This window comes from Podarcis tiliguerta, assembly GCF_965153285.1.
Source record: "Podarcis tiliguerta genome assembly, chromosome: 3".
NCBI classification, from domain to species: Eukaryota; Metazoa; Chordata; class Lepidosauria; order Squamata; family Lacertidae; genus Podarcis; species Podarcis tiliguerta.
In genome coordinates, this window is record NC_139536.1 from 24908458 (window position 1) to 24934141 (window position 25684).

Consider the following 25684-nt stretch of genomic DNA (forward strand, 5'->3'; position numbering starts at 1 on the left):
GCAGTCAGGGGCTGCCAAGTGCAATAGCTTGGCCTAGCTGTTCTGAATGTGCTCTTCAGTAGGGCTGCTTTCATCCAGTGCCAAGGCAAATTCTCACAACACTCACAGCAATCAAAGAAACAGAAAAGGAAGAAATGTCTTTTAGCAATACTACCCGTTCGAGGATAACATTTTGGGCTACATGAATCCCAGCCAAGTAACAAACAAATATATAACACCCATACACATTCTCCATTTAGAAGTTTAGCAACCAGAAAAGTAAGGCATCTTTGTGCCACCAATATAATATAGCTTTGGAAGGGAGAGCAGAAAAAGGGTAGCGCTACCCGCATGTAGTATTTATTGCAGCGCCACCCGCATGTAGTATTTATTAAATATAGTAAAGGTAAAGGGACCCCTGACCATTAGGTCCAGTAATGACCGACTCTGGGGTTGCGGCACTCATCTTGCTTTATTGGCCGAGGAAGCCGGCGTACAACTTCTGGGTCATGTGGCCAGCATGACTAAGCTGCTTCTGGTGAACCAGAGCAGCACATGGAAACGCCGTTTACCTTAACGCCGGAGTGGTACCTATTTATCTACTTGCACTCTGACGTGCTTTCAAACTGCTAGGTTGGCAGGAGCAGGGACCGAGCAACAGGAGCTCACCCCATCGTGGGGATTCGAAACACCGACCTTCTGATCGGCAAATCCTAGGCTCTGTGGTTTAACCCACAGCGCCACCCGCATGTAGTATTTATTAAATATAGCAATAAAAGATATATTGTTTTTCTCAGGGAAGCCCATCTGACACTTAACAGTACAGCTCAGACTTATATATCTAAATGGAAGCATTTGATTTAAATAAATTCCTGTATCTTGATTTTAAAAATCTGCCAAAATATTGTGGGATAAACACTGAATTGACAAAGTGACAGAACTGCTGGCATCATGCCCTGCTTGTGGGTTTCATGGAAGTGAATGTCTAGTCTAATGCTGGACTATAAGGCGGATTCGTGATCTGATCCAGTATGTTTCAAAATCATTTCCCCCTCTGAATATGCAACCTGATGAAGAGATTTTAAAATAATAATAGTTGGTTGAAATAAAAAGATAGGGTCTCACTCAACTCTGTTTCTCATTTTGTGGGACCTAAATGCTTAAAAGCACGCAGTGTGGGCTGTGCTTGATATCTAGAGCCAGGATAGGATTCATTGGTTATGCATGCTGACAGACCAGAAAAAGCAAACTCCAAATCTAAAGCGAAGAGCATATTTATCTTCCCACATAAACCAAACAAGACACCTCTTCAGTTGTGAACTGCAGTGAGGATTACAAAAGGTATTCTACCTGCATTCAATGGGTAAACATCAATTTGATGAATATAAATAAGCCAGCAGATTATCCAATATTTGTCTATCATTACCCAATTTTTATCATTAAAATCCAGCAATATTTAACACTGCATTTCAAATGAAAGCTCTAAAGTATTAACAACAAATAGCCGGGCACATCTTAGCCCCATCTGATAAAATTCAGGAAGGCATTGTTATAGCATATTGCTGCTGCCTATAGACCAAAATAGGTAATACAGGTGTTTTAGACTGGATATTCCATTCATTTGTTCTACAGGTGGCAGTAGCACATTGTAGCAGTGACTTGAATGTTTCCCTATTAATTTAGATTTCTCAGACACTGTGCCCACTTCTCACTCATAAACTTATCTTATTTCCTACTCCTTCACCTCCTGTACTGTCCATCTCTTATACAATCTCTACTTCTCACTCCTGGTTCCTCTTCATAGGCTAACTCCAGCCCTAAGTAACTTAGAAATATTGGGCTGGTGCTCTTTGCAGGATTAAAAACATAAACAAAAGGTACTATACAGAACAACTAGGGCTGGGTTCATACAGGTAAACAATTAATTTTAAATCAATTAAGCCTGGCCAAAACTAGAATTAGGCAAAAAGCAGCATGTTCAAGGGTGAGGAGGCATCTATGCATCCATCTGTGTGCAGTATATAACAAACTCACAAATTTAAACTGGGTCAGCTATTGCACACAAAAGAAAACACTTCTTTAAAATGACATCAGAGTTCTATTATATGAGGTTATAATTCAATAAATAACACATGCCGATCTATGTAAATGAGATTTATTCATTATCTACATTAATAAAAACTTTCATCAGTTATCAGCAAGTAGTGCATTGCAACAATTTTTTGCGAACTTCAACTATTTCATTCCATTAGGCCTCTGTCACTGAACACTTAACTGCTCAGGTTCATTGTTAAGGTATCTGCAAGCCCATTTTGATCCAATGAGGATGTTACTAATGAGACTTTCTAACACATCAAGAATAATTCATAAACACAATACTCCAATAGCAGGTTTACAACAATCAGTAATCACAATCTTTAGCAGAAACGTGTTCCTGAAAATTGACTCTGCAATGCGATCATTTTAAAGGGCCCAAATATATCGTGACACACAAAGGCATCTCTTTAAAAAATGGACAACAACTGGAAACTGCTTATACTGCCGGAGTCCAGTATTCTGATAAAGTTTCTGTTAGTACACATTGCCATTAAAAAACAAGATAAACCCTGAAGCAGTGGTGTGTGAAAACCAAACTTACATATAATCAGACACTATAACCTTGTAAAATGCTGTCCAGGTGAAAAACAGAAAACTCTCACCCTGAGGAATACCAAAGAATTTGCTATGTATGCACCATGTTCTTGACAAGATTTAGGATATCCTGTAGAGTTATATAAAACAACGAAAGGAAGGACTGTAGACAGGACACCGCTGGCAAGACCAATGAAACTGCCAAGCAACTACAATATGCTTCATCAAATACTGAGCAAGACCAACTGTCAATGTCAAGGTCTCAAGAGAGAAGAAATCGCATTTGGTGTGCCAGAAGCTGGCCAGGTAACAAAGAACTGCACGCAAATGAATGAATATGCCTTTCCCCTTGTAAACTCACATTCCTACAGATACCTAAATTCAGCTGAGTCTCAGATCTTAAATAAGTAATCTCACTTACATGGTGAACATAAATTGCTTGTTTAATTCTGCTGTATCTCCAAAAAGCCAGGGACTGATTTGCAAAGCAAAATACAGAGAAAGCTCCCCCAGTTTCTCATATTAATTTTGAACACAGCTGAATTTTGGAAAGCATACCTCTAAAGCTCCATAAAAACAATGCTACAAATTCAACACACCTTCACTCTGAAACAAGTAATGTAGAAAAATAATGTAGAAATTCTTTTTCCGATGACAAGGCAACACACAAGTAACACCCACTATAATGTGCTGTACAGGAATTGCCAAAACACAATCATTATATGCTCAATTGGTGGAAAAAGGAAAGTTGGACGTTGCCAGTATGTGGATAGTTGTAACTCAAATAATGTACAAGCATAGCAAGAGCGAAATATATCATATGTATATTAAATTTCTACCCCCGTTTTCTTCTGGAAATTCAAAATAAGTAGCAGCACAAAGGTACAAATAATCTAGGCAATATCAAACAGCATGATAAAATATCATAATAATGGAATCAGCAAACACAACAGATGATCAGTTCAGTTTTCCCCAAATACTTCTTTAAAGAGCCAAGTTTTCATCAGCTGCTGACACTTCGCAGGCCTCTCTAGGGAAGAACATTCTGCTACAGCATCAGCACAACCAAAAGGGCCCAGTTCCTGAAGAACCCATCTAAGAGAAGGTGGCAGTCCTTTAGAAGCACTAGGTTATGAGTGATGGAATAGAGGTGGCAAAGAAACACATCCAAAATACTTCCACTGTTCTTAACACAGTAAAGCAGCTGGGGGGAGAAACAGCAACAATAACTGAAGACACAAAGCTAATTAATGGATGTGTTGCATCTAGAGAAGCCTGGCTGCAAAGTGGGCTGGGGGGTGTTGCTTTGCAATTGGGTGGGACAAAATAACTTTCCTTCAGCTCATGTTTCTTAGAATCATAGAATCATAGAGTTGGAAGAGACCACAAGGGCCATCGAGTCCAACCCCCTGCCAAGCAGGAAACACCATCAGAGCACTCCTGACATATGGTTGTCAAGCCTCTGCTTAAAGACCTCCAAAGAAGGAGACTCCACCACACTCCTTGGCAGCAAATTCCACTGTCGAACAGCTCTTACTGTCAGGAAGTTCTTCCTAATGTTTAGGTGGAATCTTCTTTCTTGTAGTTTGGATCCATTGCTCCGTGTCCGCTTCTCTGGAGCAGCAGAAAACAACCTTTCTCCCTACTCTATGTGTCATCCTTTTATATATTTGAACATGGCTATCATATCACCCCTTAACCTCCTCTTCTCCAGGCTAAACATGCCCAGCTCCCTTAGCCGTTCCTCATAAGGCATCGTTTCCAGGCCTTTGACCATTTTGGTTGCCCTCCTCTGGACACGTTCCAGTTTGTCAGTGTCCTTTTTGAACTGTGGTGCCCAGAACTGGACACAGTACTCCAGGTGAGGTCTGACCAGAGCAGAATACAGTGGCACTATTACTTCCCTTGATCTAGATGCTATACTCCTATACTAGATCTAGATCTAGATCTAGATGCTATACTCCTATACTTCTTCTTCACCCCTGGCCCAGAATTAATTTGTTCATACAAAGATGCCCAGGCAGTGTTATTAAACCGATAGCCAATGGAAAAAAAAATCTCTTTTTAGGGGAGTAACGGAAACTTATTTTTAAATAAGTTGTTTCCATGAGATAAAAGCCGGTGCTTTCCATTTTCTAGCCCACAGGCTCCATGGTGGAGATCACTCCTGTAAGGTAGGAGGAAAGGACTGCGGTAGAAGTGTTTTAAATGCAGCCTACATCAAAGAACTTTGAATTCTGAAACGCTGCAGGTGAGAGCTATATATTCTCCTTCCGGCAATCAGACTTATAATAGACGCACAACAGGGGAAAAGTCAACAATATAGAAGTAGTAATTTGCACTTCAGTCTCTAACACACTCACAACTTCCCCTCCTACACTAATAGGTGTATACAGTATGATCCCAGAACAGTTAAATGTATGTGGTTAGGTAATCCAAGGCACACCAGATATTTTAAGGCATTTTTTTAAAAAGGAAAAAAATAAGCATTTGTTAATTCTGGGATGACTTGAATTTGCTATAGCTTGGAAGTGCTATATATTTTTGGATGGTCCAAAAAATCCAATTCTTTTTTTTAAAAGTTACATTAAAAAATGTTTTTAGGTAAAACATAAAACCTGACACTCATTTTGACCTGATTCTGATTCTGAGATCCCAATCAGCTGGCAACTGGTTCTATAAAAAGTTAAAATGACCCATACCTGCTTCTGGAGCATCGCCACCTGCCAGAGTTCCATTTTCTTGCTGAGCTACCAGGTTTTTCAATATAACTTGTGTGGCCCCCAGTCTTGGCAGTGTAACGTGTGTAAGAAATGGCAAATTGTTTTTCTTGGCAAATGCCTGACTGGTCTCTCTTCTTTTTCTAAGAAAACCACCTTCTGGAAACAATACAATCCACTTCCGATCGCGGCTCCTATAATGTTTTTCTAGATGTTCTTGGAGAAGCAAAAGCTGCTGGTCACGATAAGCTTTTCCCTAAAACGCAAATATGGAAACGTAAGTACAACTTTCTAAGAAAGTTTATTTTCATAATGCTATTGTTTGCTTAAAAGAAATAATAGTCCCCAAACAAATTATCTCACTTGGCTGAATTTAGAGTTGGGAGAGAATTCCTACCCACCCCTATTTCCATGTAAATACTCTTGTCACATACTATCAAAAAGATAATGTGACCCCCTCCACATAGCCTGTGACAGCCTTCCCCAACGAGGTACCCTCCAGATATTTTGGACATCCAGAAGACACCAGGTTGGAGAAGCCTGGTCTAGAGCCCCCAGGCTGCCCAACTCACAACTGCAGGGTCGTTTCTTCATTGAAATCCGAACATATAGAGAAACACGATATGGCACTGATGAAGTTTTTTTTTTAAAAAAAAAAAAATTATAGTCTTCATTTATATACATTTCAATAGTTTCCTGCGGTTCCTTAAATTTATTTTATCATTTCCTGCATACTCTAAATTAACTTATTCTTTTATTCATCTATTTTAAAAGAATATATAAATTGCAAGTTATTACAACAATCCTGCCAATGTCTTTTATCTGTTTATAATTTGTTTGATAGTCAATAAACCATTTCCATTCTTTTATTTTTTAAAAATGTCATCTTGATTTCTTATTCTTCTGATAAGTTTCACAATTTCTGCGTAATCCACAAGTTTTTGTATCCATTAATCTTTCGTCAGGACTTCATAGATGGAAGTTTGTTTATTCATATCACATCTCATAGGATGATGATAAGGTCAATGCTAGCCATTTCTTACAGACCTGTATCCCACAAGCAACACAACCTTTTACTTCATACTTCCTTCTTCACCAGCTATACAACACTCCCAGATCCACCAATTCTAGTCAAATGGCTAGATCAAGTAGCTGAATTTTACTGACCTGTAGCTTATGTCAGTCAAAATGTCCTATCAGTAATACCCCCACCAAATTAGGTGCAATTAGGCTTGAAAGAATATTGTACCTGAGGAGGAAGCACTAGGCTTATGCCTGCTCACACCATGCCTAAATAGCCCCAGAGACTCTATAGCATAGATAGGAAACCTGTGACTGTCTACATGTCATTGGACCCTAACACACATTATCCCTGATCACTAGCCATGCTGACTGGGGCGGATGGAAGTTGAGTCCACTATGTGGAGGGTCCCACATCTGCCCTATAGAAAGTATTGACTGGTTTCCAGGAATGAAGAGGCAGGCTCAATTGCCCTGAAGACATTTATTTACATTCCATTTCAACTACTATATGTTTAGCTATTGCCATTATGTTTCCTGAATTCTCTCTTCTCTCCTCCCCACCTGAAGAATTTTGGGGAACAAGTAGGATAAAAGTATTCCTAAATAATATATTATCTTTGAAACATTAATTTGGGGATAAACAGTTGGTTTTGTGCCAAGGTACACTGTGGAAATGTTTTTATACACTATGACTACCTAGCATAGTCGATGAAATGGGTGGCCACTTTGAAAGCAGATGATGCTACTGATACAGTTTTAAAAAAATAAAAATCCATTACCTGTCTTATAAAGAAGTCTCCATGAATTAGAGATACAATTCCAAAGTTTGTATATTTAAAAATATAATCCATCAGCCACATCATCTTACGAACAACCTGGGGAAGTTCAGACAAGAACCTGTCAGTGCACTCCAAAGTAACACAACAAATAAACAAGCCAATGTACAAAGTAAAACATGGTAACCCTTCAGAACACATTAGCTAGCAGAAAACCATTTTCCTTACTAAGAAGTCTGAATATAAATGCCATCGAGAATATCTCTGTACAGATGTAACTACTAAAAGACTATTACCTTTCAACGAAGTCTTATTTGCAAAAACATAATCTCCCAGAATTCTACTCCCACTCAAGCCAGTATCTTCACTGTTTTCATTTTACAGAGGGGGAAAATACAGATTTGATCTCTATTTGTTAAACATCTTGGGTAAATCATTTGATTCTTGGGGGGAAAAATCAGTCACTTCCAATTAATCTGTATTAACAAGCTTTTACAATGATTTTCATATGCACTTAAAAAAAATTAGTTTAAATAGTCCTTACTTTCAACTGAATACATTCCTCGAATTGGTTTGATTGAACAGATGGGCTTGCTTTCTTGCAAGGGAGAGCAAGAGAATATAAAGGAAAACTCTAAGATGGGCTTCTCATGATAAGCTATACAAGAACAGCACCTATTCAATGAATTATCTATTGTCATCTTTATATTGTTCTGTTTCAGAAGGAGAATATCTACACTATTTAATTTTAAAAGACCTGTGCAGGTGTACAATGAGGCAAGGGAGTTTGGAAATATGAAGACACTGGCAGAAAATAATATAATTTTTCCTACCGTTATATTTCCTTAAACAGTGTTATGTATACATTCCGTCCACCATACTTTGAATATTACAAATTTCCTACACAGAAAGCATGGTCAAGAGAAGAAAAGCCATGAGGACCATGTAAGTTGTATGTGTTAATCACATTCACCTATTTGTCTGCACATGTTAAGTGTGGGGAAGTGTAGGGAACACCAGCTTCTCAACATAAAAATATGCAGTGAAAACAGATGGATTCAAGGAACTTTTCACACTTCTTCCTATATGAAGATACTTTTTATGTAGGCAGTTTCTATCTAGGAAATCTGTAGTGTTTACATAGTTCTCAGACTGTAAACCTTCTGATAGAAAATTCAGGTTCCCCCTTAATCCAGTTACCCAACCAACATCCAACCATTCAGTCTCAAATTAATCTGGAAAGCTGGCAATCAGAGCAGACAATATTGGGCAAGAACTATATTCTGGAACCTTTTCATACCAAGGACACATCTTTCATTCAATTATACACTTAATGGGACACTATATATCTGTAAGGTATATATCTGTAAGGTGTTAGTGTTGCTGCTGTGACCCACTTTATGTCAAGTTGCAAAGAACAAGGGGCCCCCAAACTAACAGCCAAAGACCAGTGGGCCAGAGAAACAAAAGGTCCTAACCCTATATGCTTTATTGGCATTGAGCGAATGGCTAGTATTTAATCAAGGAATGGGTTGTTTAAACTTTGCCATACCAGTATATTATTTTAGTTATATTAATAACTACAGATGGGCGAATTGACCCATTATAATTCAGAATCAGGCAGCCAGGTTACCAGTCCAGGGTTATAAACCCAGGCAAACTCTTTCCTGTGTTACAATCTTCTGAAGCATCTCTGAATTTTTGCGTGTGCACGTCACCAAAGCAGATCTTGTAAACAAAAGTGTGAATTTGGCATTCTTTCTCCACCCCACGAATCACAAGGCACCCTTCTCATGTGGGCTTCATTTACAATAATGAGTATATCAACATGGAACCACAGGCAGAGACAGCAGCTATGGAACAAGCCAAAATGCCCATTCCTATTTGGTGCAAGACTCAGTATGCTGCTGTCGTCATTGTGGAGACTGCTTCTGCGTAAGTGTATTTATTTCTTTTTTGGGGGGTGGGACGGTTAACTGCAGAGGCGCTAGACTCCTTCACTTATTTTTATTATTTAAAATAGTAACAATGACAATGGGATGGATGGAAAGTTTGTATTCTCATCCAATGTATTATTTATTTTAAAAAACTTGAAAAGAGTGCCTAATTAAGCAACTTTTAAGACAGAAATAACCAATTTTTGCTTCATTTGTTTGGTTTTTGTTATACTTCCTTTCCTGCCTTTTTGTACTTAAAATAATTTAAAGTCAGGAAATATAAACATATCATGTTTCAGCAATTATCAAAAATAATAAACACTGTTTCTGTAGATAACCAGCTTTACTTTATTGTGCATTAAACTAGCATGATGGTATGAATATTGCACTGTGTGTTTTCATGCTTGTTTTGAAAAGTAGTTCATTATTGACTTCAATGAGGACTTCAAAAATGGCTCTTTGATGAAGGCTCGGTCATTTCTCCTTCTTCTCATCTTCCTGCTCCACGTCTACTGCTGCTCCACGTCTACACGTCTGCTGTTGCTGTATGATACATGTGCTGGGAAGCGGCAACTGAGTTTTTAAGGGTCCACTCACTGCATCTTTGGTATCCATGAGTGGTTCAAATATGAACATTCTCTGTTGGCAGATTATTTATGCTGCCTGTTACAATCCTTCCAGCTGTGCTGAACAGACTCTCAGAGTGAATACTGGTGGGAGGGCTAGCAAGGGAGCCCAAAGAAACAGTGTGTGCTGAGCGCTGCAAATGCCACTTGTGTTTCTGATAAAGCATATAGGTCCTTAGGGCTTTGTTAAATTCTGGCACACCCTCCCCCTCGCAAGTTCCTGCCTTGTCACTGCTGCAGCTTCATGTCTGGTATAAGGTGAATAATCATTTTCATTTACGAGTCCCAGACAATCCACCTGGGACTTCTGCAAGACGAACGAGGGATCAGTCTCAGAGTCTCTGGATGTTGCTGAGATTTGTTCCATAACCTTTGAAAAATTGCTACTGAGTGCATCAGATACTTTATGCTGTACCTTACAAACACCTAGTGCGTTTCAAGACAAGCCATCACAGTTTCTCCCACCAGATACTCATTCATCCTACCCAACTTATTTTAAACAGGACCTTCCTCCCTAAATAGTTAACGAATCTTGGGGTAAGGTAACCAGCAGTCCATCAGATAATCTCCCCCTGAACTGCTTTGATTTGCCTACTGGTCAGAAGGCTGCTTGTGAGAAAGGTCCTTTATTATTCCTATTGCCTTGGAATGAAGTGAAAGTTGTAAAAAAAAACAACCCACCATTGATTTGGGTTGTTTGCAGAGGTACAATACTACTGCAGCTTGCTGCAAGGACATCCTACACTAGGCAGCACAATGGTATGTTGTTGTGGTGGTCTCAGTCTTTCAGTCTTGTTTGTGAAGATACAGTTTGCTTGAATTAATCACTAATACTCCTTGCAGTTTTATGTGTGGTCTGCCCTCCAAAACCATGTTTTAGCAGTGAGATATGTTGGATCCTACCATCATACAGTGTCTTCATAATGTTTGTTGCACTGTCTGCTTTGAAATCCAGGCTGGGGAATCAGAACTCAACTGAATGATTGCTGTCAGTTTGCACGCATGTACACAGCCAAACCCAGTTATGTTTAGAACCACCTGTTGTCTCACCAGACTGCCCATATCTGCAACTGTAAACCAATGAGTAGTAACAGACATGTAGTCTTGTACTCATTAGCTATTGCAAATATCTATGGTGAGATGTACGGTCCCACCAATGCCATCTTCAAAGTTTGTACTGAGAGCATCTTGTAACAGCAGCTGAAAATGCAAAAACTGCTGTCTGAAAAGTAGTTCCTTCCAGACAACTTCTCTTGAGGGACACAGTGATGGATAAATGCTCCAAAATACAGCTCATCAAGAAGGGATAATGGTTCCCTCCCATAACTCTACAAGCCACATAGACCATGGAACTGTAGGGTTGGAAGGGACCACGAGGTTCATCTCATCTAACCCGTGAAATTATTGAGTTCCACTGTCCTGGGGTCCTTGGGCTACCAGGTTTGCTTCCTAGCTAGCATTTGATGCAGACTGAACTGAATTCCGCATGCTACAATTTTGTGTGGAGATGGTGTTGGGGAGGACAACAGGCAGGAATTTATGCAGGTACTGCAAAAGGCTGAACACGGAGATAATGCATTGCCTTTCTCATCTCCTTCACAGTGCCACCCAGAACCTGAGTCAAGTTGTACTTTACTTACAAAAAAGAAAAAAGAAACTTTATATTTGATATGGTGGGGGTGGGGGGTGGGATCAGTAGTAACTAGCTGGAGGAGAAAAGAATGCCTGACCATGAGCAAGAAAGAAATGGTGCAAATCAATTCTCCAAAGTGATTGATGGTTGTATAGCTTCTGATCCAAACTTTTAAACTGCTTTGCTACACTTCGTCAAAAGAACCAAAGTGGTAAAAGGAAAATTTCTCTGAACATGTACAACATGTGATATTTTCATCTCCTTTGGTAACTAAAGGGTTACAATAGGCAAAATCTGAGCTTGCTATAAGATGGAGTTCCACGCAGATGACAGAGGCACAGAAAAGAGAGTTTAGCTTGTAATAAATTTCACTGGCTCCAAGTCAGGGTTCATTATGCAAACAGGAATTATAAACCTGCTAAGTTTACCATTTGAACGGACTAATTAAGAATTCTGGTATCATCACAATTACATGCACACACACAAACTACTGGAAGCAATTTCATTTTTGGACTGATGTTCAGAACAATTTATTTCAACCCACATTCATTTGATTGAAAAAACAAACAGATGGATGGCATGTATTCACTTTTATAGCCTAGCACTAACTAGAAATAGAACACTAAATCAAATGCTTCCCATTTCAACCATCTTGGAGTAAAGACCATAAATATTTCTAAACAAATATTGTCTGCAGGCCATATCCCATTTTCAGAACTGAAGATAATGGGAAATGCAGAATTCCCATTTTATCACCTGAACATAGCAGTCAAGGTTTATGAGCATTTTATCATGAAAGACTAATGGAGTGCAGTGCATTTTTATTCAGCAAGCATTGTCTACAGTACATCAAGGCAAAATTAAAAGGATGTTTGCTATCCTTGAATGCCCCCTGCTTTGCTTTCCATTCCTGGGTAACATTCACTGTGCAACTTCAACTCCTTTCCTCTCCAGAAGTGGACACGGGGAAGCATCTCTTACTTTGTGCCTTTCCTCAGTCATTTAGTCTGGTCTGCTTTCCTGGGCCACTTGGATTGCTAAATGATTCCTGCCCTGCAAAAACAACTCTGGTGTCTGTATGCCCTGGTCTATAGCACAGCCATCTGGAGGATCTGGGCCACTTAGCACGGGAAGGAGGGTAGCTAGATCCATTAAATGCATGTGAATTTGAGTTTCAGGGCTAGGTACCAGACTTGGCAGTGGTCCCCAGTGCTATGATTCGGAGCATATTCTCAATATGGCCTACTCAATATGAAACAGCGGTGAATACAAAAATAGCATACCGTGCCTTTGTCCTGAAGGCACATCATTAGGGTGCAAATGTCTCCTGTTGCTTGATGGTTCACCAACATCACAGCTTCATCTTCTGAGATGGTTTTAATATCATCTCCCCATTCTATGACTATTTTGAAAAGAAGGGAAAGGAAAAACTTATTTAAAACCACATATTTCTAAAAGTTAAAAATTCTTTTAAAATGTCATTACAAGTGAAGTTAAACTGGTATTACATATAAGAGTTAAGCAAAATTATTTTCTTCAGCACAACAGAAACAGTCAATTTCATTCAAAAGGCATTCTAGCAGACCACATTAATTTATAAACTTAGAAGAACTCAAAAATCTGCAGCCGTAACATAAAACTGAATTGCAGTTCCCGAATTAAACATCAGAAAGAACACAATCACTAATCAATACACTGGTAATTAAGTAAGGATGACAATATTGGTTACAGAGCATACTATCTTTAAGGGGGGGAACCGTCATGAAATTGGCACAGGCACTTTAAACGTGTCAATTCAAAAAGAGGAATCTGTATTCTGACACCTCAAGATTTTAAATGCACTAGAATATCAGGGGTCTGCAACCTTTAAGACAAAAAGAGCCACTTGGACCCGTTTCCGGGGGGGACGGGGACTGGGAGCCGCAGCGGGCGGGAAGGTGACGTCGGGACGGTGCGTGAGTAACGCACGCACCGCCCCCATGCGATGTCACAGCCAGTACAGCACCCGCCACAGTGGGGAGTGTCGGGGCGCACAATGCGCCTCCTCCCCTCGCTAGTATCCGCCCCGGAGCCGTGGCAAAGGTGTAAAAGAGCCACATGCGGCTCCGGAGCCGCGGGTTGCAGACCCCTGCACTAGATAGCAGAAAGGATATCAGGCACGAGGAGAACAAATCAGTGACCCTTGGCCTTGTAGGCGCTCCTCTTTTCCTCTAAAGTTCAGAAGCTTTTCACTTCTGTTTTTACTTGTTAATGTAAAGTATGTTTGGTTTAAAGCAAGCCAACTTCAAACCATGGATTATGAAGCGAGTTTGTTCAAACAAACTGTGGTTAATGTTAACCATAGTTTAAGGCAGAGGTGGGGAAACAATGATTCTCCAGATGTTGTTGGCCTCCAACTCCCATCACTCCAGCCAGTGTGGCCAAGGGACAGAGGTGATGGAAGTTATAGTCTTGTAACATCTGGAAGGTCACAAGTTTCCCAGTCCTGGTTTAAGAGTTTGGATGCCGTGTTGGATGTGGTTAATGGAAACCAGCAGCTCACTGCAGTCATGCCAGAGAAGCAAAGGGCAGCAGATAAAAGGTTTTCTCCCTAAAGAAACTATTAATGCAGGCGGGGGGGGGGACCTCTCAATAGTATAATTCCCACACTTCTTGGGGACAAGACAGCAGTAGCATCACAAATAATTTATCAGCTACATCTAATGCACAGGCTGTGCTCACTCTTGGAAAAGTGGGACCCCACCATTGTTTTCCATTCTTTTGCAATCACAATGATCAATTTAGTATTGAAGTACTGTAAACAAACAAAATACAGTAAGCCCACAACTTACGCTCCATTAACTTATGCACATTCCGCATTATGAGCTTGGCAAAAAATAATAAACTTAAATAAGGGGGTGGGGCAGAAAGGGGACAGGCATCCGTGAAAAAAGACTTTGACAATCTCACCTGCCGCTGAACCCAATGTGCTTTGACTATACAGTGGTACCTCGGGTTAAGTACTTAATTCGTTCCGGAGGTCCGTTCTTAACCTGAAACTGTTCTTAACCTGAAGCACCACTTTAGCTAATGGGGCCTCCTGCTGCCACTGCGTCGCCAGAGCACAATTTCTGTTCTCATCCTGAAGCAAAGTTCTTAACCTGAGGTACTATTTCTGGGTTAGCAGAATCTGTAACCTGAAGTGTATGTAACCCGAGGTACCACTGTACGTGAATTTGGTTTTTGGCACTATTCCCAGAATGCAACCCCCGCATAGGTTGTGGGTAGTGATATGAGGTGAGAAAATTCTCTGCTAGAAAATTCTCCAGAGAATATTTTCCACAAATTGTAAATTCTAATGTAAGAACCAGTTTTACAACCCACATTTTAAAAATCTAGTAAATAATAAGTCAAGCTGTGATATTGCCGGTGTAAGTAATGAATAACAATTTTTTTATCCACTTACATTACTGGGCATTGTATCATTCACCATTGGCAGTTCTGAAATGAGAGCTACAGAAAACTTTTTTTAAAAAAAAAAATAGTTTTAAAAATGCTATTCATTTAATTTGATGAACATTTGAATTCATATGTATTTCAACTATTTGTAATAGCCTTTTTTTATTTTGGTGTGACCTTATTCTTAGCAATTCTATACCCTTGGCCATACATTGTGATTATTTTTTTTACACAAAGTAGCTTTAATGCTTTATACACTTAAAGTACCTAGGCCTATACAATTAGTGTGTAACAGCATGTGAGGTGGCCTTGATTTAAAAAGTTGATGTTTCTATATTTTTATTTAGTGCTAGTAACTGGTTTTTGCAGTGCCATTCAATGATACTAAGTGCTATTTAACAGAGAATGACATACTGAAATGTATTATCATATAATGATAATATAAAGGTAAAGGGTAAAGGGACCCCTGACCACTAGGTCCAGTCGTGACCGACTCTGGGGTTGCGGCGCTCATCTCGCTTTATTGGCAGAGGGAACCGGCGTACAGCTTCCGGGTCATGTGGCTAGCATGACCTGGCGAACCAGGGCAGCGCAAGGGAACGCCGTTTACCTTCCCACAGGAGCGGTACCTATTTATCTACTTGCACTTTGACGTGCTTTCGAACTGCTAGGTGGGCAGGAGCAGGGACCAAGCAACGGGAGCTCACCCCATCGCGGGGTTTTGAACCGCCGACCTTCTGATCGGCAAGTCCTAGGCTCTGTGGTTTAACCCACAGCGCCACTTAATGGCTTCTTTTTTATATGTATGCATATAGTTTTGTTTATCAAGCTGTGTTTTAGTTACCCAAACAGTTATTAAGTGTTAGAGATATTAGTACAGGGATCAGCAAACTTTTTCAGCAGGAGGCCGGTCCACTGTTCTTCAGACCTTGTGGAGGGCCAGACTATATAAGGTGGTTGGTGGTGGTGGGGAAATGAACGAATTCCTATGCCCCACAAATAACCCAAAGATGCATTTTAAATAAAAGGACGCATTCTACTCATGTAAAAACACGCTGATTCCCGGACCATCCGCGGGCTGGATTTAGAAGGCAATTGGGCCGGATCTGGCCCCCGGGCCTTAGTTTGCCTACCCATGTATTAGAAGCACAAGATAGCCTATTACAGTTTTTGGTTGCCATCTGAACAAGTTTACCCATGAATAAACATGTATATTAACTAATTATATCATTTTCAATGCATTAAAATGAAAATTCTCCTATTTTAAATGAAAATTCTCTAATATTCTGATTAATTGAGAATATTCTCGAAAATAGTCTCCAAAAGATTATTCTCGAGAATTTAACATCACTAGTTGTGGGTTTACAGTATTGCAATACGTTCTGCATATCTTTGCCCTTGAAACTAGCCTGAAAAGCATAGATGGTCCAGAATGCTGTGGCAGATAAACATGTTTAAGCAATATTGCAAAACACCTGAGAACACTTCATAACCTGGGAACTTGATGAGCACCACTATCTGCCTATTGTTATCATTATCAAAGGACCAGATTAAGTGAAGTAAAGGAACGTGGTGTTTGGAGCAGGGCCCCCAGTGGTGACTCGGGGCTGTGGAATGACCTCCAACAGAAATTCTGATTGTATACTTCCCTTTCGGCTTTCTGTCAGTTATGTAAAGCTCATTTATTTAGGAAAGCTTGGGGGCATGAGGAATTGATGGCTTTTTTAAAAAGTCACTCCTGAGTTTTTCTCTGTAGGAAAGCTTGGACTACTTTTCAGCTGCACTGCTTTTCTGTGTTTAGAGATATGATGTTCCTGTAAATGTTGATTGTTGGTTGCCTTAAGCAGTTCTAGAAAGGTGGGCTTAAAAACAGTAGTTTAACAAACAAACCAAAAACAAGTACCAGAAAGTTGCTGTGTGTGTTGCAGCAAAAGCCAGAGACACCTTAAATGTGGCACCTTAAAAGCAAAGACATTGATGACAGGCCAGGCCGGGGTTCTCAAACGTTCTATCCTCAAGCCACTTAGGATGCTTACTGAAGCCCACCAGACAGAAAACGGGAGATACAGGGGAGAAGCCAGTTGCAAAACAGTGGCAAGCAGTGGCAGAGCTTGGCATAATCAGCTGGCAATTATTGACACCACTTTCTACCAATAGCTAATCCATATCTGATTACTGCTCAATTCTTTGCTGCAGCATTTGCCTTGTGGCAAACTATTTCACAGCTTAGCTTTCCTTAAGAGGTTCTTCCTTTTATGGAATCAACTCAAAGATTATGGCATGGCTCGCAGGCTATGGCACTGAGGCCCAGTTAAAAGTGGCCCGTGAACAGTGGGGAGCCCTGGCCCACTGTCTGATAAAAGTGGGTTAAGTTTTGTGGACTAGAATCCACTCCACCAGATCCAAACCTAGTGCTGGCAATAAGGCCCTAAGCAACAGGACAGAATCAATAGTGCTTGTGACCTGTACAGAAACAAATGAATTATATTTAATCTGGCTGGGTCTAAAGTTTGCCATGGCTCTGTGGTCAAACCCTCCCTTCCACAATGTCATGCTCGCAAGCGACCCTTTAGCCTTCAGACCGCTGGAGCAAGGAAAACAAACATAGTTTGGGAGGTGGTTTTTGTGCTTCTTTCCATGCATAAAGGCTTAAAAAACAAACAAACCCCTCAATCTATCAATCACCAGGAGTGCAGCAACTAAACAAGAACATTGATGTGCTCCCCTGTGAAATGGCCAAGGAGCATCCAGAGGTAAACTGTTTAAAGGGCTACTGAACAAGAACAAGCACTTCCATTACAAATTGTTCCTATTGCTGGACATTTGAGGACATTTGAAGAATGCACCTACAATCAAGTAATAAATTACAGTACACCAGAGAGAGAGAGAGAGAGAGAGAGAGAGAGAGAGAGAGAGAGAGGGGAGGGAGGGAGTAATGTCTACTGCATGGCTAAGTATTTCAGTTTCTGTTTATTTGTAACCATAGACCTGAGGGCAGGCAACCATAGCTCTGAGTTTAGGTGGTTCACAACAGAGTTGTAATATAAACAGATCCATGAACCAAAAAAGCGAAATGAGAACATATTCAGATATTAATGATTTAAAATACACATAGGCAAAGTGAGGAAGGCCGCTCTCATTCCTTGCCAGGTGCAGTAATGGCGCTTCTACCTTCCTCTCTCTCCTGAAATTTCTTGGTTATTACTTGCACTCAAAGTGGAGAGATAAACTTGAAGAGAGGACTGGAGGTCCATTATTAGATCTCCCATGGTTCTCACCCCCCCCAAAAAAAACCCCCAAAGCAGCAGGGAGGCTGGCTCAAAACATTTTGTCACTTGAGGCAAACCACAAAATGGTGTCTCCTTCCACCAGGGGAGAAGGGATGAGTGAAGATCTACATCAGGAACAAGGATTGGGAGGAGACCAGCACTGCTTCCTATTTGCCAAGAGGTTACTGTAGAGGCAGCATGGGGGGTGCTGGCCTCCAATGCTGCCAAGGCAGCGGCAGCGGTGGCAGGTGATACGTTCCTCAGAGACCAGATCTTCTGGCCCTGTGGATGCTACCACCTGAGGCAGTTGCCTCACGTTGCCTCATGGGTGGGCCAGCCCTGAAGTGGGGAAATGGAGCTGCAGGATAGCAACTTTTTAAATTATCCCCCCCCCTGCATATACCTACGTGTTCCCTCCCATCTCATTACAGCTCAGCTGGTTAGAGCATGGTGCTGTTAATGCAAAGGCTGCAGGTTCGATCCCCATATGGGACAGCTGCATATTCCTGCATTGCAGGGGGCTGGACTAGATGATCCTCAGGGTCCTTTCCAACTCTACAATTTTATGATTCTATGCTCAGTAGTGTAAATAGCAATGGGGGCATTCAATCCCCCCTTCCTACGTGCAGCAACACTGGAACAATTACTCCATCTTGCCTCATTTGAAAACTAATCTTTCTAAAGTTCTCAGTCGAAAATCAGTTATTCACTCAACTCATTTGTAACTCTCTGCTCCAGGTAGGGCAAACTCCAGCCTTTATCAGTAACTATTTCTGAAACCTCCCTCCGTGTATCATGTTATAAATGTTAATGGCTCTGCCTTGGGCAATTTTTGTGCTATTTCTGCCTAGTTTGACTTTCTTCCTCCCACCAACCTTCAAGCTCCATAAGTCAAAGTCCTCCTATTTTATTACAAATGTAGGCTGAGAGGTTGAGGAATGCCTTTCATTCCTACCTGCCTTGCAATGTATGACATCTCTAGTCTCTTCTCTGTTGCAGAGAGGAAACAAGAGCACAGCTTGCAGCCAGCTTCCACAACGCTCCCTTGCTCTTGAGTCTGATTCACTGTGCACACAGAAAAATAAGCTCCCAAGAGGAACCTCGCTTAACCATGTGTTTCAACAAATAATTTCTTCAATTAAATGTGCTCTTATTCATCGGTTTAAATTTCTCCTGCTTTGTCCTGAGAAATGAAATACACTGTGCAGCAAGCAAATGTTTATAATCCTTTTTTAAAAAAGAGAAGCCCAGTAGTTTGAACAAGCTACGGAGGAAGGAGTTCATATCCAACTGCAATGAACAGTGTTGGTTTTTTTTAAAACCTAGCTACCCAACAACCCTGATTGCTCAGTGAAAGTCACAACATGTTTAAAACCAAAGCATGAAAGTAAAATATAATGTTACAATTCTTTGTATGAACAACAAAGACTTTCGTGGGACCTTAAAGGCTAATTGTTGTATTACTTATTCAGCATATAATTAGAAGTATGTAAAATATATTGATTTTTAAAAGGATTTATGTTTGTGTAATGGAGCAGCTTAATGCATGCTACCTATTACAGTGCACATAATACAAACTGACCCAGTTTGCACTCCACATTAAACTAGAATTTATATACCGTATTTTTCGCCCTATAGGACGCACTTTTTCCCCTCCAAAAATGAAGGGGAAATCTGGGTGCGTCCTATGGGGCGAATGCAGGCTTCGCGGACCTCTCCGCTAGCAGCGGGAGCGCTCCCGCTGCTGGCGGAGAGGTGCCTGCATCCGGAAGCCTGCGCGCGCTGAGCTCAGCGCGCCCAGGCTTCGCGGACCTCTCCGCTAGCAGCGGGAGCGCTCCCGCTGCTGGCGGAGACGTGCCTGCATGCCGAAGCCTGCGCGCGCTGAGCTCAGCGCGCCCAGGCTTCGCGGACCTCTCCGCTAGCAGCGGGAGCGCTCCCGCTGCTGGCGGAGAGGTGCCTGCATGCGGAAGCCTGCGCGCGCTGAGCTCAGCGCGTCCAGGCTTCGCGGACCTCTCCGCTAGCAGCGGGAGCGCTCCCGCTGCTGGCGGAGAGGTGCCTGCATGCGGAAGCCTGCGCGCGCTGAGCTCAGCGCGCCCAGGCTTCGCGGACCTCTCCGCTAGCAGCGGGAGCCAGCACTGGGCTCCCACGGCTTGCAGAGAGCTGCCTGTTTGGGGGCTGGGGTCGGGGGAAGCTCGGGCTTCCCCAACCCCGCGCCTGGGGGGGAAATAATTTTTTTCCTTTATTTCCCCCCCAAAAAACTAGGTGCGCCTTATGGGACGGTGCGTCCTATAGGGCGAAAAATACGGTACTGCTTGAATGTAAAAAAAAAGCCTCAAAGCAGTTAGCTAATAGTTTACTACGTATGCACCTATCTGGCCTGTTTGTCTTCACTTTATATTCAATTTAAAACAAAAAACCCAAAAATGATCTGAACCAGAGATTATTAGAACAAACTTTGGCTAGAAATCATGATTTGTTGGAAGCAGAATAATTATGATCCCTTGGTGTGGACAGCAAAGGGATTGTGACTTGTTTTCTACCAGTGCCCAGCTAACATGAATGGGGAGGAGCAAAATAATGGTAAGTCATTGTTTACGTTTGTCACTGTGATGGAGATAACACTAAATGAGAACATAATGAAAATACAGAACACAAAATAAAAACCTGAACCAGATCTTTCACAACTTCTCCAAGAAGTCCACATTTGTATGACACAACCAAAGGAATTGAGAAGATTTCCTTAATTCAAGTGGACTTTGCCTCCCTGGACTTGCTCTACATGTGATCTGAGAGCTGCATTGCCAAATTTGGAGAAGATGAAAACTAAAGGAGAATTATGTTCCAATTCATGTATTAGAGAGGGAGATGTGAAATATATCAGTTCACTTAAAAACACAGACCAAGCAAAATTCTATTCTATCCCAAGATTTATGTTCCCCGGCCAAGACCGGGCTCAGGACTCCTAACACTGAATATAAATACAGTAAAAAACAACAATAGTTTATTAATAAGTTAGAATACAGTTTAAAATGCAGCTTAAAATGCAGCCTTGTTTCAGTGGTAGCCCATAGATCAAAGCAATAAGGGGAGAAAACGTCAAATATTCACCGGGGCCAACTATCCATGCTGGTTGTACGTGGGCCAGCAAAAAGAGCCGAGGGAAAATGTATATACAAATCCCATATAAGGGGTTCCATTAAAAAAATGGGGGGGGGGGGGTTAGATTGAGTCCAGCCCAAAGGCCAGGTGGAACAGTTCCGTCTTGCAGGCCCTGCGGAAAGATGTCAAATCCCGCCGGGCCCTGATCTCTTGCGGTATGGCGTTCCACCAGGCCGGGGCCAGAGCTGAAAAGGCCCTGGCCCTGGTTGAGGCCAATCTAACCTCCTTGGGGCTCAGGACGTCCAAAGTGTTGTTATTTATGGACCTTAAGGTCCTCCGCGGGGCATACCAGGAAAGGCGGTCACGTAGGTACAAGGATCCTAAGCCACACAGGGCTTTAAAGGTCAAAACCAGCACCTTAAACCTGACCTTGTACTTCACTGGGAGCCAGTGCAGCTGGTAAAGCACTGGATGAATGTGATCCCGCGGCAAGTACCCTGTAAGGAGTCTCGCCGCGGCATTCTGTACCCGCTAGAGTTTCTGGGTCAGCTTCAAGGGCAGCCCTGCGTAGAGCAAATTAAAGTAATCAAGGCATAATTACCGTATTGTGGTTTTTAACGCTGTATGAACACGGTTCTGAAAAGAATTTTAAATAAAAATAAAGACATAGTATATAAATTCTGAAAGAAATACTGTCTGCTGTTTTGGTTGAAATCAAACCAAAAAGGCAAAAACACAGCACTTTGGAAGCCTCAATGATCATCTGATCATCGGTGCTTGCAGAATCTAGTGCACAGGGCTTTGCAGGCATTGCCAAACAGCTGAATAATGGTGCCTGCAAACCCCTTTTGGCCAAAGCTTGTCTTTACCTGTCCCCACCTGACATCATTACCGTATTTTTCGCACCATAGGACGCACCGGACAATAGGACGCACCTTGTTTTAGAGGGGGGAGAACAAGGAAAAAAAATTCTCCCCCTCTCTGCCCAGCGCCCCTTCCGCGAAGCGGAAGGAGGCGCTGCGCAGAGAGAGGGAGAATTTTCCCCCTCTTGTTTTCCCGCTCTAAAACAAGGTGCAGTTTAAGGTGCATTCAGGCGGCTACCTTGGAAGCCTGGAGAGCGAGAGGGTCAGTGCGCACCAACCCCTCTCGCTCTCCAGGCTTCAGGTTCCTTTCAACCTGCTCTTTGGGGCTGGCGGGGGGAAGCCCACCACCAGCCCCAAAGAGCAGGTCAGGGAGCAGCGGAAAGGCGCAGCGGAGAGGCTGCTGCCATAGCCGCATGTTACTTCTCCAGCTGGGAGAGGGTCGCGGGGCTATGGCTTCTTTAGCCCTACACACGCTCTCCCAGCTGAAGAGGTGGCACGCGGCTAAAGAGGCTCCTGCCATAGCCGAGCGTCAACTCTCCAGCCGGGAGAGGGTCGCGGGGCTATGGTGTCTTCGCTCCATAGGACACACACACATTTCCCCTTCATTTTTGAATTGGAAAAAGTGCGTCCTATAGAGCGAAAAATACGGTACATAAGGTACAAGCCAAGTAGGCGTAACTTGATCAACACAGTCTGGTACACCTTAGTATACCTGATCTATGGCAGAACATTTTTAAATGCTTCAATCCAAGTTGTTCTATGATGTCTACCAATCTTTTTTTTAAAAAAAAATAATTAAGATGTTCCATGTAAAAAAAGCTTGAACAACTGAAAAGTTCAGTGATATACAAGCAGCTAGTTATTTAAAAGCTTAGCTGCAGAACAAAGTTTACTTTAGCCTTGACTTTGAACTGCTTCCAACCACATCTTGCTATTGGTATACCAACCTTTGGCATGGCCCAAGTTCTGGCTGCTCATTAACACTTGGGTTGCCCGACAAAATCCTGAACGAAATAGGTCAGAGGTCAGTTTCTAGTCTCCCAAAATCATTCGCCTTTTAATTGAATATAACTGTAAACGATTAACTTTCAAAGAAGCAGCAAAATACATATAACTGGGAATGCAATGACATTTTAAAAATACCGTATTTTTCACTCCATAAGACACACCTGACCATAAGTCGCACCTAGTTTTTAGAAGGGGAATGCAAGAAAAAAAATATTTTTAAAGGGAGAGCTGAGCAGAGCCTGTATGCATCCCAGGCTCTGCTCAGCACTCCCTTTCACTAGCCACGTGGAGCATGTGTGCAGCGCTTGCAGGCTTTTCCCCAGGAGGGAGAAGGGCAGCCCGTCACTCTTGCAGGCTTTTCCCCGAGGAGGGAGGAGGGACTGACGCGGCCAGTCAGTCCCTTCTCCCTCCTCAGGGGAAAAGCCCGCAAGAGCCGCACAAAGCATGTGTGCTTTTCCCGCCTGCCTCCCGCCTGCATTTGCTCCATACAACGTACACACATTTCCTCTTATTTTTTAGCAGGGGAAAAGTGCTTCTTATGGAGCGAAAAATACGGTAATCTCCTTTTTCAGCCACTTCCTATCTGCTTTACACAGTTCTCTTCACTTCCGCATCTGCATAGGCCAGGGGAAGCCCACATGGTACCCTCTGTATCTTGTTGTACTCCAACTCACATTAGCTCCAGCAAGCATGGCCACACACCAGGGATGATGGGAGTTGTAGTCCAACAACATCAGAAGAGCACCATGTTGGCTTATCTTGATGCAGGCATTCCTCTCTCCTAATGTTCTACTTTGCAAATGGGGCAGATCAGCTCTCCTAGCGTGGGTGGCAGTATCTTAAATAAGCTGTTTCTATTTCTGTTCAGTGATAAATAGTGTGATGAATTTGGTTAGACCAAATCAGCAAAACGTACATAATATGTAATTTGCAGGATACGGCTTTCCAGGGTGCAGAACTTTGGTTGATTTGCAATTAGTAGACCAGAAAAACCCCTGAAACTGTAGATACTATTAAATTTTGTATTTGACTGGTTCACTGCCACATCCCAAGTCAGTCCATAATAAGACCCACTCATGATTTGACTATGGATGAAGAGGCTGATCTGATGTATATTACCGAAATGTGGATGGGGGGATCCTGACCCGACCCAGTTATGTCTACCTGGGTCCTTTGGCCACAATGACCCACACATTGGTAACTTCCAAGACTAGACTACTGGAATTCACTCTAAGTAGGGCTGCCCTTAACACTGGTCTGAAGCCGAAGCTAGTGCATAATAAAGCACTAGAGTGAATTCCAGTAGTCTGCATTCCAGTAGTCTAGTCTTGGAAGTTACCAGTGTGTGGGTCATTGTGGCTAAACTGCTGACTGGGCTACCTGCCGTGAGCATTTTCCACCACTTCTGAAAGAACTGAACTGGGCAGTGGGCACCAAGTTGCTGCTGAGACAAGTTTAAGGTTCTCTTGTCAACCTACAAAGCTGTAAACAACTTGGAAGCTGGACACCTGAGAGAACACCTTCTCTCAACCTGCATATTGAGACCCGTCTGGTTGTGTCAAAGCATGCTGAGATCCCATCTTGCAACAACCAAGAAATGACCCTTTCAGTTGTGGTACCCAGTTTATGGAATCACCTCCACTCTGGAATAAGGTAAGCACCAACTTTTGATCAGCTGTTGAAGAATGCTAAAAAAACTTCTTAGTCTATGGCCAGATTGGATGCAAACAGCAGAAGATTAATTCGTTTCAGTCTAAAACTGCAACCACACCATACATTTAAAGCATGCCTCCACCCGGCCGGGAGGGAAGGGGAGGAATGAGAACTGCAGTTTGTTGAAGGTGCTGGGAAATACAGTTCTGAGAGAAATAAACTACAGTTCCCAGAATTCGGAGGGGTAGGTGCTTCAAATATATGGTGGGTTCAAAGCCCAAGCCCACCTCAATCACATATAAAGCAGAGACCAGATTAGATTTTTAGAGGAAAGGGAACTAAACCCATCACTCAAAGATTACCTCATCACTATAGAGATGTAAGTAGCAAGCGCAGGGTTCAGAGCTGGTTTAAACAAAAGGTTCTGCCACTGTCACATCTAGTTTGGTTACTGACCGTCATTATTCAGGGCTATTTTCAGATTTGCAATGTAACACTGTTAAGTAATATTTGCCCTGTACTGCAGTGTGATCCAAGGGCTTAAGAGGCAGCCTAGAAGAGATTATGTCTTTTTCTCAATGTAATATGAAGAGAACAAGCATGAGGAGATAACAGGTCCGGATCACAATAATGTAAACCATTCATCCAATAGTCAAGAGATGAAGATAAAAAGGAAAATAACAAAGCACTACTGAATAAAAAGCTAAACCACTGAACACGATGACAACTTCCACAACAAAGATGAAGAAAACTTTTTTATACAGTAACCGCTAAAATAACTTGCCTATCGGAATAACAATGAAATAAAATCAAGTAAGCCCATTCAACATTCAAATCCAAGATGTACTTTTTAACATTGTGACTGCATAAAAGAAGCTTCCAAGCCTAAACCATGTTCTTTCTACAATTGCCTCAAGATATCTCCAGTTTTAATTCAACACATGGCATGTACTCATCATACCAAAACTGAGGAACAGCAAAGGAGGAGTTCAATCTATTATAAAAAGGCAGCAAAATACAAAACTAATT

The 25684-nt window shown here is 41.9% G+C and overlaps 1 protein-coding gene across 3 annotated transcripts in view; it reads right to left on the reverse strand.

The window, feature by feature from the left end:
* LPGAT1 (lysophosphatidylglycerol acyltransferase 1) overlaps positions 1-25684 on the reverse strand; it is a 61575-nt gene that overhangs the window by 17878 nt on the left and 18013 nt on the right. For all 3 annotated transcript variants that reach the window (XM_083433135.1, XM_083433137.1, XM_083433136.1), the window contains 3 exons: positions 12609-12727; positions 7133-7228; positions 5313-5586 (listed from right to left, as the gene is read on the reverse strand). In XM_083433135.1, the coding sequence (XP_083289261.1) occupies positions 5313-5586; positions 7133-7228; positions 12609-12727 (489 nt within the window). The remainder of the gene's footprint in view (positions 1-5312; positions 5587-7132; positions 7229-12608; positions 12728-25684) is intronic.